The following is a 12,749-nucleotide window of genomic DNA, read 5'->3' on the forward strand; positions in this document are numbered from 1 at the left end:
CTACTACTACTACTACTACTACTACTACTACTACTACTACTACTACTACTACTACTACTACTACTACTACTATATAGAGCATAGATACTCGAAAAAGTCCTCACAAATGAATTTATCTCGCATAATCAAAGGCTAAATGTTGATCATTTAATCGGTCAGTGGGAAGGATATGTTTACATAGCATTGTACAATGTAAAGCAACATTCCTGAAATGCCATACACTGTTGGTTCCTTTTTCTTCCCAAAAAAATATGGAAATGAAAGTTGTGGGGAAATAAAATTGAATCCAGTTTACAAAATCGATCTATGAAGTAGAAGAGGATATTATGAATGTCATAGCTGAGAACGCAATGTTCTTAAAAGACAAAGGACTGCACCATTTATCGCCACCTGGTGTAATATCCTGCTGCATTCCAAAACAGACCCCTCAATTTATAGGAATTTATGAGAGTCTCCTGATTGTTTAGAATCAAGTCAAGAATTAATGTCGTCGTCATGAAGTCCCCTTCTTCATAAAATTCCTGACAAAAGCAAAAATCCCTTCCAATTTTGCATAGCTTCCCTCCCTAAGTCCAAGTGTTGTGCTGCTGCAGTTATTCGTATTTGACCTCAACTCTGCAGAGAACCTGCAAAAAATCGCTCACAGTAATAAATACTGCCTGTTATAAAACATAGAAAATTCCATAAAATGCTGAACAACGAATAAATAAAAAATAAAAATCAGAAAAGCAATTGTAGATGACGTACAAAAAGATGAACACGGTCTTAGCGATAACATCTACGGGAGGACGATGGATAATACGTACTATAAGAGTACCGAGAAATCCTGAAATCTCATGGGGAGCTCATAACGCAATATCAAATATTTTGGTTGCCATTCCAAAGTACTGTCAAGATCATTCGATTCGCGTTGCACTCATTAACGTTGCTAATGTAAGCAAAATAAGCTCTAACTGAGCACTAAATTAAAATAATTACCAATATACCAAACAAACTAATCCTCAAATTGTTCCTCTATCAGAAATAAAATGGACATGAATAGGTGTACAAAACAAAAGGAAGCAAGCAACTCCTTTCCGTTACACAACCGATAATCCAGCCAGTGATTGGTCAGGAGAATGATAACGTATATCAGTAAATCTCATAAACAGTACTGCGATGATTCATCGGTGGCAATCGCGAACTTTCTGCAAGCAGTCCTAAGTGGAACCAGCACTTGTTCAAGGATCAGGATACTTTTCCTCCATCTTACAATAAACCAACGAAGGGTGAGGAGGTGGAGGCGTAATTATGGATGATCACCAATTAAATATAATTTCTTAATATAATTTCTTATTCATGAGACAAAGATGCATAAGGAGCTGTGATGTCCACAAGCCGTATGTATCATATCACTACCACATCAGAATAGATCAATGGAAGATAGCAGAATGTCCAAAATACTTCCACGTTCAATAAGAATGATCAGTAACAGCGACACCCACTCTAATTGATTTCTGGGATAGTTTTAGGCTAGTACCAGCAGTTTGACTTTCCATACGAATTGCAAAGAGATGAAAGATACGGACAGTCAATAGAAGAATGATCTGAAGAACTGGTGACGTGATGATGACTCATCAATGACCTGGCAGCGATGGTAATGGAAGGAGGAAAAGGAAGACGAATACTGGAAGAGGGACATGGGAGTTGGAGCAGTAATAGGACGAAAGAGAGTGTGGTGATGTGTCACTCTCGGGTAATTCGCATGCAATGATGATAAAGACATCTTCTGGCCAGCTTACTTCCTTCCTCTAAGCATTATATGGTAATGAAGAGTAACGAGATCTCCTGCTTGTTCCCCGGGGACAACTCTCTTCTACTACATCATCTGTTCGGTTGGTATTGTGGGCATAACATGAAGGGTTGGTAGCGGAATGATAATGAAATATTTCAAAGTGCTGCAAAGCAAAAGCGAAGAGAAAAGTCAAGAATGGAACAGAGGCGGAATGCGAGCTAATGCGCAGTTTGTCTGTTGCGGTAGAACCATACAAATAAAAGGATGATGATGATATCACTTCAAGTAAATGTATGGTGGATAGGAATAGGGCAGAAGTATTAGCTTTTGAAGAGTATCAGCTTCATAAAGAATGAGCAGCGTCGTGATATGCTGTCTGAAGCTTTAAATAAGCCAAGACAGAGTAGGGCAGATAGGTCAGATCTTTGGACTCATCGATGCATCCATCGATGGAGTAAAGGCAAGATGGTTTAGCGGTAGTATGGTGGAAAAAGCCACGAACTGCAGGTTAAAGGTACCTCCTCTCTGACTTCTCTAGCAACCACTTTTGGCTGCATGGTGCATGTTACCAACGCCGACAAATTCCAGCTTGAACTGGAATAAGTATGGACGGAAGCCTGCAATGCACCAGCGTAACAATACCACTGCGATGAAGAGGCATCCACCCGTAAGAGCATCTCAGCGACGACAGGAGGCGAAGGGAAGGGCGAAGATAATTGCACCACGGAAACCGAACCCATCCAAACAACGCATATTCTCATTGCCACTACAAGATTGGACCCCACCCCATCCTTTTTCCCTTCTTACCGGACAGTGGCATCCCACATGTCTGTCCAGCTTCGTCGTCCATTTCTTTTCCACTGAGTTCCTAAAGTGGGTCGCTGTCCTGCCTCCCATTTCAAGCACACTTCATTTCTATTTGTGCTTGGCCAGTCGACCTCTGACCGCAGAGGCAGCAGTAAAAGCAGCAACAGCAAAAGGAGGAGAAAGAGGCATCATTTTGAAGATTGCAGTGAGTATCCACTGTGGGATGGGAAGGGACAGGAGAGGTGATAGATAGACTAAGCAGACGAATGTGGGTAGAAGAGATCGAGTCCAGAGTTAGTGATGTTCAGCTCTGGCAGATGAAAACCCGCTTGCTTAGCAACGGGAAGTCAGTCAGCTAATCATCCGACGGAGACAGTCTTCCAAAATTTCCTCTATTCGTCAGTGTGTCAACTGATCTATCTCTTTGCTCATTGAAGAATGTCTACTGATTCGAATTTCATTGGAAGAGGTTTGATTAAATGAAGGCTTGGTCTACCCACTCCCTTTCTATCTATCTCCAAATGTCTTACTCCATTAATTGTTGATATGAGGGTGTGTACACATACAGATCTCGTTTATAATTTACATCCATTCCCAAAATAAATATTCGTTGATGACTAAGCAAGAGACATAGTTGATTCGACTTATGTAACGGCTCGGAATAACCGCCTGAAGATGCTGCTCAAACTGCCCTTTGAAGGTATTACTTCTATACAAGAAACTCTAGTTTTTAAAATGAATTAATGGCAGCGTGGCACACCATAACAATTTGAATGATAAGAGACCGTAGAGTGAATCACTGAATCCCGTGCACTTACATGTTGAGCGGAACGGCTCTTAGGAATAATGCCAACATGGAATTGATATAATGCCAACCAGCTATGACAGCTTATTGATAAATTGTATTAAATAAATGTGGTGATGAATATGATCAGAAATCAGTCACTGATCGAAGGATCTGAAAGCGGAAGGAGAAGACGACGATTATCATTAGCAAGAGTTATGATGTGCTTTCAAATTATGTAAGAGTAGGGAGATTCCCAGCATTTTAAACAAAATGTCAATCATATTTGTGAGCTTCTTTTGTTTTGCATGTGATAACAAAAATGACCTTTGAATGGGGAAAAAAAAATCTTGAATATTTGAAGATAATATTTGACGCACTGTTAACTAATCGCTTTCAATAACGGCAAAAACAAACTGAACCGCACAAAGGAGCTTGCATCACAGAGGTATTGCCGTTTCCGGTTTAGAAAAAGTAATCCAGATTAATATCTCCTCGGCTAATTTTTCTGAGTCAAATTTGAGAGTACGCATGATGTCATTTAGAGACAGAAACCTGTGGAAATGAACGATTGTGAGGAGTAAAAGGCTTCAATAATCTGAACGTGTGGGGTGATTCACTGCTCCTCGTCACTCTTTTCAAGAAGCCAAGGCCATCAAGCAACCAACTCATTTTTTGGCTTATAAAGGAGCAACCATTTCATCCCACTTTGACATTACTTTCCGACGAGATCGTAAGGCAACTCTTTCAACCGTTCCAAAATTAATGACTTTCTGTTTTGTTTGTAAAAAAACATAATTAATTGTGCAAATGCATGCGGCACGTGTTTACTCCTCTTCTCCTTTTCAGTCCGATCTCCCGAGAATGCATGCACTCTTTTTATAGACTTTTCATAAATAAGGTAATTTTGAACAGGGAACAAATTGAACTATATTTTCCTCAGGATTATTGATTCTTCTCGTTTTGCTTCCCATTTATTTCTACTACTCCAAGATGTGTTCATGCCCGAAGAATGGGCGGATATTCTCTTACAGCTCTACTGTCATCAAATGACGACTTCCTCTCTTACTGGATGGGATCAGAAGTCACTTATAAGATAACTATAACTATACCATCAATGAAAGCATGAAGATAATAATCGAGTGGGATACAAAAAAGCAAACATGAAGCGACAAAAAGGTATGGCATGGGAAGTTAAAGAAATTCCTCACCAAGAGGAAAGCAGCCAAATGATGAACCAAATGAATATTAGGTATCTTTTACGGAGCATATTAGTAACAAACGGAGGGCTAAGAAATAAATATCGGATTTACTTATTGGTGCCTACGACGAAAAAGCTAAGTGTGGTATTTGTTTGTCGTATTGAATGAAAAAAGCAACATCTATAATAATTTATAGATTATCAGTGCTCTGTTCAGAATACTGCTAATATTTAGAGCGATTATAAACAGAGCAACTTCCAGACCAGGCAAATCACAATTTCATTCATATAGTTTAATTTGAAGATTCTAAAGCAGCACATGAAACAAATAATGATTTCGAATGCAAACGTTTTGAATTAATCTGTGTGGAAGGAAATTTTTTAAAGTATATAATTAGTCTACGGAAGACAAGACATTACGATACTCAAAGCGAGAGTTTTTTAATTGTTTATAAAGTTTGGTGCATATGTCACAGTACAGCAGCCAATAACTTCAAGAGGATCGAAGAAATAAGAGCAAGCGCTTAGCAATCGCTATCTTTGGAGTTACACAATGCTCCGTTACACAATGCTCCTGCTACATTTCTGGCTGATTTGAATTTAATAAACATAGATATTTCAGAAATTCTTGCATATTTTCATGTGATCTTCCAACCAAATGGGAAAAACTTAGCTAATATAGATAAATGAAAAATAGACTTCTTAGCAACCAGACAATTTTGATGTGAACTAGCTGAAACTGACCGATGATGAGCGGAACGGTTCAGACAGCATGCAATGACTACAGTGGTTTTCAACCGGTGATCCGTGAAGGCACCGGCGTGTGAGTAGAAAACAGGCGGAGACTGTCCTTATCAGTGTTTGATAAAGTAATAAGTTAAAAGTTTTCATTACAGTTTACCTTCGAATCAATGGAATTTGCTGTTTTGAACTTTGTGCTCCCTGTTACAAATAAAATGCCAAAGTAGCCCATGGCCAAAAAAATGTTGAAAACCACTATATGGTCGTGTTATGATTGACAAAAGTTATAGCAAACAGAGACGTATATAGTTGCCTTTTCGAGGAAAAAGCTCATAAGTTTTAAGGACGATAATGTCTTGTTACTTTCTTTTTGACCATCCTCCTAGAGGAAATTTTTTTAAACCAGCTAGGAGAAAATGGTTACGCCAGCAATGGAATCTTCTTTAATCTCTTGAATTAAAGATGGTTTTTCAAAGCTCTGTTAAGGTACTCATGGTGCCAAAAAGAAACAGACATGACCAGATACCCTCTTGGATTAATTCAAACAGTCAAACTATACGCTATGAATACAAATAGTTATCGCAAGCCTTCGATAACTTTAAAATTGCCGACGCATCCTTACATCTTCGTACTAACGGTAATCCTAATAATTTAAACATCTGGAAAAAAAGTAACCAAATGCCTAGAAAGGAACGATAATTATGTGACCATGGAAGAAGCAAAGAGGAAGCGTCCTTCTGAGCTCGTTGTTTATTGCGTAGGAGACATTTTTGATTAAATGCATCATTGCCGTCGATCAGTTTCTTCATAAAAACGAAGGAAATCGTATTTAAGTCAAGAAGAGACGAGAGAAGAAATGGAAGAGATTTCGCCGGAATTAGTCCCAAACGGTTGTGAAGATTAAAGTGTCCTGCAGAAGAACAAAAGAACATCTGATAGACGGACTTCTACACTGTTTTCTCTACCAAGTTATAACTGATTAACTGAATCAGAATTGAACGAATCAAATCAGATTGCAACATTCTGGTGTTAGAAAGAGAAAAGGCATAAATATAATGTTTTGTCGTACTGACTGAATCCTATCAGCAACACATATCAACATTTCATAATCAAAATGCGTCGGTGAAATTACATAAATATATTCTATTAACAATAATTTTAAAATAAGGAATGAGTTGACGAGAGATTTATAACCCCATTATTCAAGGTCGTAAAAATCCTCAATCTTGTGTGTTCAGAAGCTTCCCGCTAGAGTGAACCGGTTTTCCCGATGACAATTACCACAATTAATTACCATTGTATCACACTACCTGCTCATTTTTGCACTTAATCCTTTCTATCCCAACAATTTCAAAGGAAGGAAAGTTTCATGCGTCTTCGAAACAAATCAATTGAACATCTGATTTTCACATTTAGGTCTCAGTTATTTTTGAAAGAATTTGAAGGAAAATTTAAAAGGGTTTGGGAATGAACTGAATAATAACCAATCAAGCTATTCGAAGAATGTTGAAGGCGTTTGCAGTGTTAGCAGTCGACAGCAACCTCATATTTCACGGTCATGAAGATTGGACATTCTACTTGCATTTCTTCGACTTATCTGGAAGTTCTCGCTCATTTCTTTAGGAAAGACGGGAATTATATTACCTAGCAAAAGATAAAACTTGGATGTTCAAGTGATAGTAGCTATCAGATAAAATTACAGTGTTCCTCGCCCTTGACAAACTCAAAAAGATTAAAAATTGAAAAATAAGTAATCGTTATTTAAACACGCATTAGAAGGTGTAATTTTTCACTTTCCTAAAATTTTCGGGAATTTTTGAATAGTGGAAGAAATTATTGGAAAAAGAACAGAGTGGATATTAGAGTATTTAGAAAAAAATAGGGAAGAGAGAAAAATGGAAAGCAAAGAAAAAAGACTGAAAGTTCCAGAAAAAAGAAGTGCGATGAAATGGAAGACATTAGCTATGCATTGAAAAAGTGTTCGGGCTAGCAAGATTTAATTATATGTTCATTTTTAAATCCACTTTTTTCTCCTGAAGCAACCTAAGAACTAAACCCGGATAATTGCCAATTTAGAAATACCAAATATCTGTAAGAAAAGCTGATCCAAGACTTTTTTTCAACAGCGCTAACTAATAATTGGAACATTGTAAAAGCATAAAGTAAAAAAAGACATAATCGTTGAATACATTAAATGGAAAAAGAGAAACTAGCAGATTTCTGTTTCTTTGAAAGTAATTTTCCAACAAAATAACTGAAGATTATTGGAGGATATAGAGAAGACAAATGCTGACTTGATTCCTTTTTATGAGAACAATAAATGGTATACCTGTCATTCGTTTTACGTTACCCAGCAAATTTGTGGTGACGAGCAAATATCGCATTTAAATCAAGATAGGATGCATTTGTTAGCTTTTTGTGTTGTAATCTATGAAAGATACTACCGTGTAAATAATTTGCTTCTCAACTTAACGAATTTTAATTTGCAGTTTGTGATACAAAAAAGTCGCTGGTCAAAACCAAGGGTGTTTTTGAGAAAGAACTAAAAATCAGGATCTTTACTCTATGCCATTGTAGCTAATAGACTGGTAGCGTGCAAACACGAGGCATGACTAGCTGGAGAACAATCTATACTTAAATGCCATTTCAAATGAAGAAGGAAATGAATTTTACTCATCGGCTTAAGAATTGCAAAGGCCTTGAGGATATTGAACATTTGGATGCCTTAAAAAGGCATCTAATTAAGGGAGCATCTAATAAATGGAGTAGTAGAATTAATATGCCTTTTGTCTACTCCAGGGTGTCCTTTTCAGCTAAGCCAGATCCTTCGTTCCCAGCACTGCTCTTTTTTATGGCTGCCTAAGTGTGCATTGAAGTGTATCGTTCAAATAGAGGAAAACAGATGAAGAATGGAAAACTTTTTACTTTTTATAGCAAAAAAAAAGGAAAAAAATCAAATCTATCATTCATCTTGAGACGTTCCTACAGACCGTATTCTTTTGGGCCGATCCTCATCTTCATCAATTAAGCCAGGCAACTTGCTAAGTGCAGATCATTTTAGAACAAGCAAAGTGCAGATGATAAGTGCAGGTCATTTTAGAAAGAACAGAATATATCAACTGCAAATTGATCCGAAAAGTAAGTTCCAGTTTACTGTAAGCTAGAAGTGAGGATTCAACACAGAGACGAGAGCTAAATGCTAGCCAAGCATGTAAGCATGTGGTCAGCTAAATGAAATAGTTATTTGCATGTATAAAGTTATTGGACTAAAAATAAACATTATATTTAGGATGAATCCAAAACAAAAAATGAAAACAGTGAGTGTAATCCAATCCGTTGCAGTACCGAGACAAGATCTATGGGGGGAGGGGGAGGAGGGGGGTAATTATTAAAAGCAAAGTCGACAACCATTTTCATGATTCATCTCAATTAATATGAGTCATTCAAAGATTAATTGGTGTGGATGTTAACCAGATTTAACCAAAATCGATCTTCATATGAAAGATGTAGGACAGCGAGCAGAAGATATGAACTGTACTGGCGAACCTTCTAGACGATATTCCAAGAGCGGAAAGCAATCAGTGGATGTGTGAGAAGGAATCAGTGAAACTGGCACTTTCCAATGATGATATGCCACAGAAGTTATCAGTAAATGATTCGAATTCTGAATTAAGCAATTGTTGTTGGAAGAGAAGCAGAACAATTATTATTGCCGTATTTAAAAATGATGATTTAAACAGTATCAAAAGACCTGGTTATGACAAGAACGCATGTGACTTTTTATTACTCACATATATCACTCCAGGAGTGATGCAATGCTTAAGAGCGTCTTATCAGGGAAGCACTCGTAATCGAGATGAAGATAACACATAAATGGCTCATAAAAAACAGCACTAGAAAGAAGAAAGCACGCACTGAATTTGCAATTCTCACGACACACTTATCCCATATACGCGAGCTATTTCTTTCGAGGTTACAACCTCTGGGAATTCTTTACCACAACAGCATTATTTTCCAGCAGTTGTCCCAGTACCTATTATTTCACACTGGCTTTCAATAAGTTGAGATCATACAATGACCTTTCCTCTATGTCTTGCCAATTTCTTGCCCTTCTTTTTACGCAAAGTTTCCTTCGCGTATCGCTTCATATTCTTATATTCTGTATGCGGAATTTATTGCATACATTTGTCCCTGCAAATTGCTCCAGCGTTCAAATTCCTACTTAGTTTAGTCACCAATATTGTGACATGTAGCGGATCATGCAGAAACGGTAAGGAAATCGAGCATGAGGCACTGGTGAGAATTTCCACGAGTATTAGTTAGGATTTCCATCAGTCGAAAGGGTTGTGAAATAAAGGACAAAAGCAAGTTGTTTCCAAACTAGGATAAGAGCAAGATAGAATAAGTAATACAGTGAAATGAAGAGTGCAAAATGCATCACGCAATCCATCGAATACTACCTATATACTGAAAGCTGAGCAACAAATATTAATAAAGATGAGACGGAAATTTGCGCAGAGGTCTGACCGCAGTCGTACAACGCGACTTCTTCTTCGGTTGCAGAGAGTTAGGCGACGCGCCGCGCATGCGTGGTGACTCATCACTTTTTTTCGCGTAAGGGGTGGGATAGGCGATGTTCTCTTGTTGTGGGTGAGAGTTGTTCCTGGGCAAATCATGGGTACGGTGGATGTTCCCATGAGTGGTTCGTCTTGGTGCTACTTGCAGGTAAAAGATTCCTCCAGGCAGTTTCCATAGATTTCAGGTTTCGCAGTAACTTGCCGGAATGTGTTCTTTCTTGTTCTCATTGATCGAGTGTTTTTCGTTCCGATATGCGTTACGTTGTGTGCGTCGTGAACTGCACTCACTCTTTCTCTGAGTGTTCGCGCATGCACCTAATGGGCATACGTTCATGTGCTTCGCGCACGTCTCTTTTATACTATTCCAGGGGTTGCCAGATTTGTTCAAAAAGTGCATCAGCCCGTCGTTTTCAAAGGCTTTTCTTACATCAGCAAGCTGTTACTGTCATTCGTTTTGTGTGTGTCGCTTTCTAAACCGTAACTTTCATCTCTTACAACGATGAAGAGGAAGGGGACTCGTGGTCGTCCACGAAAACAGCAAGTTGCCGCATCTGTTATGTCAGCAGAAGATGATGCTGAACAAGCTATGGCGCCTGCAGCAGGAGAAGAAAACGTAACTGAAGGAAGAATTACCACTACAATTGCACAAGTTCGAATTTTTGGCTTTTATTTAACTTTTAGGCTTGCTTTGAAGTTTCACTTTCTAAGCAAGCTGTCAGTGTTGAAGCATTCTAATCTTCAAACTTTCGGTCTTTCCCCACATCTGGTGATACCTCGTAATCGACTGTCCATATTTTTCAAATTCGTTATTTCTGATTGTTATGTAATTATAGCGCATCCTTCATGTTTTCCTGTAATTTAAGAGCACAGGGGTTTGGGAACGTTTATGACTTTAAAAATAGCGAGATTTTTTGTTTTGAATCCATAGACTTGGTAATGCTGCTCGATCAGCTTAGGATGTGATTGGCACTTCCATGCAGAGGTGATGCGTTTTTTTGCTGTATTTGTCTTCCCTTTCGCACGTTTGTCATAATAAGTTGCCGATATGTTTCGAGAACGTAATGTGGCGGTAAGTTTTTACGCATGCGGTCGAGGAAGCGAGAAATGCTCTTTCGAAAGTATCATTGAATTCTTCGGTTCCTAGATCACGCCTTCAATTCCTTTCTGCTTATAGATTTTTAAATTGCTACCAAATAAAAATGGGGGAAAAATCGCTACATTGGTATGCGAAGCAACGAAGATTACTGAACACTAATTCATAAATCTTTAAACATGCCAAAAGGTTTATAAATCAGCGTCCGGTAAAGTTCGCTGCTTTGCATACCAGTGTAGTAGTTGCACAAGATATTTACTCCACTAGTCAAGTATTGCTTTCAGTATTTCTACATACGGTTCCAAAATTGAGCAAGGAAACTTTGGGATCTTTGCAAAAATGGGTAGTGACAAAAGCAGTTTATCCATCGCTCCGGTCGGTCTTTGAGTTTGAGGGATTTTCAGTACTAATTGAAAAGCATGCTTAAAGATTTATGAATCAGTGTCTAGTAGTGTTCGCTGCTTCGCATGCAATATTTTGTGTTATTAACTTTGTTTATTTTAAAGCTTATTGATGCGCTGCTTGTCAAACTTTCTTATGCAAATGTGCGCATCTGGCAATCTTCTTCAGAACATTAGTTAAGATTGTCCCCAGGTTCAACTACGATTGCAACAGGATTTCATCTTTTTCGCTATTCGTAGGCAATAATTTTTCAGGAAGAAGAAAAAACAGGTGAAGATCATACCATGACTGAAGTGAAAATGGAAACATCGGCCGATGTAAGTTTTTGATTTGAAATTTAATCGGATGTAGTTTTCAAACAATTTTGTTGGATTTGGCCACACTTTATAGTTGCTTTAAATTGTTTAGAGAAATATTCGACTCTTACACCTTTTAATTTTTTTCCATTTCTTCAGGAAGCTTTGGATGAAGAGCCTGAAACCCAGGAAGAGGAAGTGCAGGAGCAAGAACAAGATCAGGAGCACGAACAAGAACAAGAGCAAGGACAAGAGCAAGAGCAAGAGCAAGAACAAGAACAAGAACAAGAGCAGGAAGAAGAAGAAGCCACGACAGCTAACGGGGATGAAGTGAAGGAAGAAGATTCTGATATTAAGATGGATACAGCCGGTGTAGTTGAAGCATCTGGAGATGTAAGTTATTTTTCAGAGGGTGTTTCTTGTAAGAACAACATTACTTTAAGTTATATCTGTGGAAATCATGCAGATGATTAAGAAGCTGTTTACGAGATTGCATTTTTGATTAGTCTTGCACTGCCGTATTGATGGTGAGCGTACACATTTTAGGGTGAAACGGAAGATGCTCATTCTTTGCTAGTGGAAACTGAAGAAGCAGAATTTGTTGAGAACGAAGTTTACAAGGGCTTGAGAGCACAGAGTGTGAAGCCAAAGGTCGCTGTAGCACTGATTGAATTATATGAAGCAACTGATATGTCACCGCAAGAACTTGACGATCGTGCAATTGAAATGCTTCGCTCCCTTCCTCTCGAACATGCATTGTTCATCATCAAAGAGGTATAAAAAATATGTTCGTTATCTTAGAATAGATAGTTTTACGTGAAATAATCGAGTTTCATCAAGAAAGTCTGGGAAGAAAATTTTTTACAGAAGTCATTTCAGGTGAAAGAGTCGAAACTCATGGGTGTTCAAAACAAGGCTCAGTTTTTAATGTCGGTTATGCGCAATTTTCGTGACAAAGTTCGACAGCTTGGAGCAAACGTTGCTCTCTCGCAAAAATTGGTCAATGGACCTTCGGTTGAAAAAATCAAGGAGATTGGATCGAACAGGATACAATTAGAAGTGACCATCGGCCAG

The 12,749-nt window shown here is 38.2% G+C and overlaps 4 protein-coding genes across 5 annotated transcripts in view; all 4 read left to right on the top strand.

The window, feature by feature from the left end:
• Positions 1 to 738: 738 nt before the first annotated feature.
• LOAG_16777 (hypothetical protein) lies at positions 739 to 1,288 on the top strand (the record flags this gene model as incomplete). Its single annotated transcript, XM_003143908.2, has 2 exons — positions 739 to 933; positions 1,226 to 1,288. 2 exons carry the CDS (start codon positions 739 to 741, stop codon positions 1,286 to 1,288), a joined length of 258 nt encoding a protein of 85 aa, XP_003143956.2.
• Positions 1,289 to 2,336: 1,048 nt separating this feature from the next.
• LOAG_16778 (hypothetical protein) lies at positions 2,337 to 2,834 on the top strand (the record flags this gene model as incomplete). Its single annotated transcript, XM_020449432.1, has 1 exon — positions 2,337 to 2,834. The coding sequence occupies one exon, from the start codon at positions 2,337 to 2,339 to the stop codon at positions 2,832 to 2,834; it is 498 nt and encodes a 165-aa protein (XP_020307019.1).
• Positions 2,835 to 8,615: 5,781 nt separating this feature from the next.
• LOAG_08377 (hypothetical protein) lies at positions 8,616 to 9,180 on the top strand (the record flags this gene model as incomplete). The annotated part of the gene is made up of 2 exons (XM_003143909.1): positions 8,616 to 8,688; positions 8,861 to 9,180. The coding sequence occupies 2 exons, from the start codon at positions 8,616 to 8,618 to the stop codon at positions 9,178 to 9,180; spliced, it is 393 nt and encodes a 130-aa protein (XP_003143957.1).
• A 757-nt stretch (positions 9,181 to 9,937) lies between these two features.
• The window catches only part of LOAG_16779, an 8,331-nt gene continuing 5,519 nt past the window's right edge, over positions 9,938 to 12,749 (top strand). The window contains exons 1-4 of one of the 2 annotated variants that reach the window (XM_020449434.1): positions 9,938 to 10,032; positions 11,634 to 11,696; positions 11,835 to 12,068; positions 12,222 to 12,449. In XM_020449434.1, the coding sequence (XP_020307020.1) occupies positions 9,982 to 10,032; positions 11,634 to 11,696; positions 11,835 to 12,068; positions 12,222 to 12,449 (576 nt within the window). In that variant the 5' untranslated portion in view covers positions 9,938 to 9,981. Of the gene's footprint in view, positions 10,033 to 10,246; positions 10,534 to 11,633; positions 11,697 to 11,834; positions 12,069 to 12,221; positions 12,450 to 12,749 lie in introns of those variants that run through there. The other variant, XM_020449433.1, reaches the window with a different exon arrangement.

Source organism: Loa loa (assembly GCF_000183805.2).
Source record: "Loa loa unplaced genomic scaffold supercont3.19, whole genome shotgun sequence".
NCBI lineage: Eukaryota > Metazoa > Nematoda > Chromadorea > Rhabditida > Onchocercidae > Loa > Loa loa.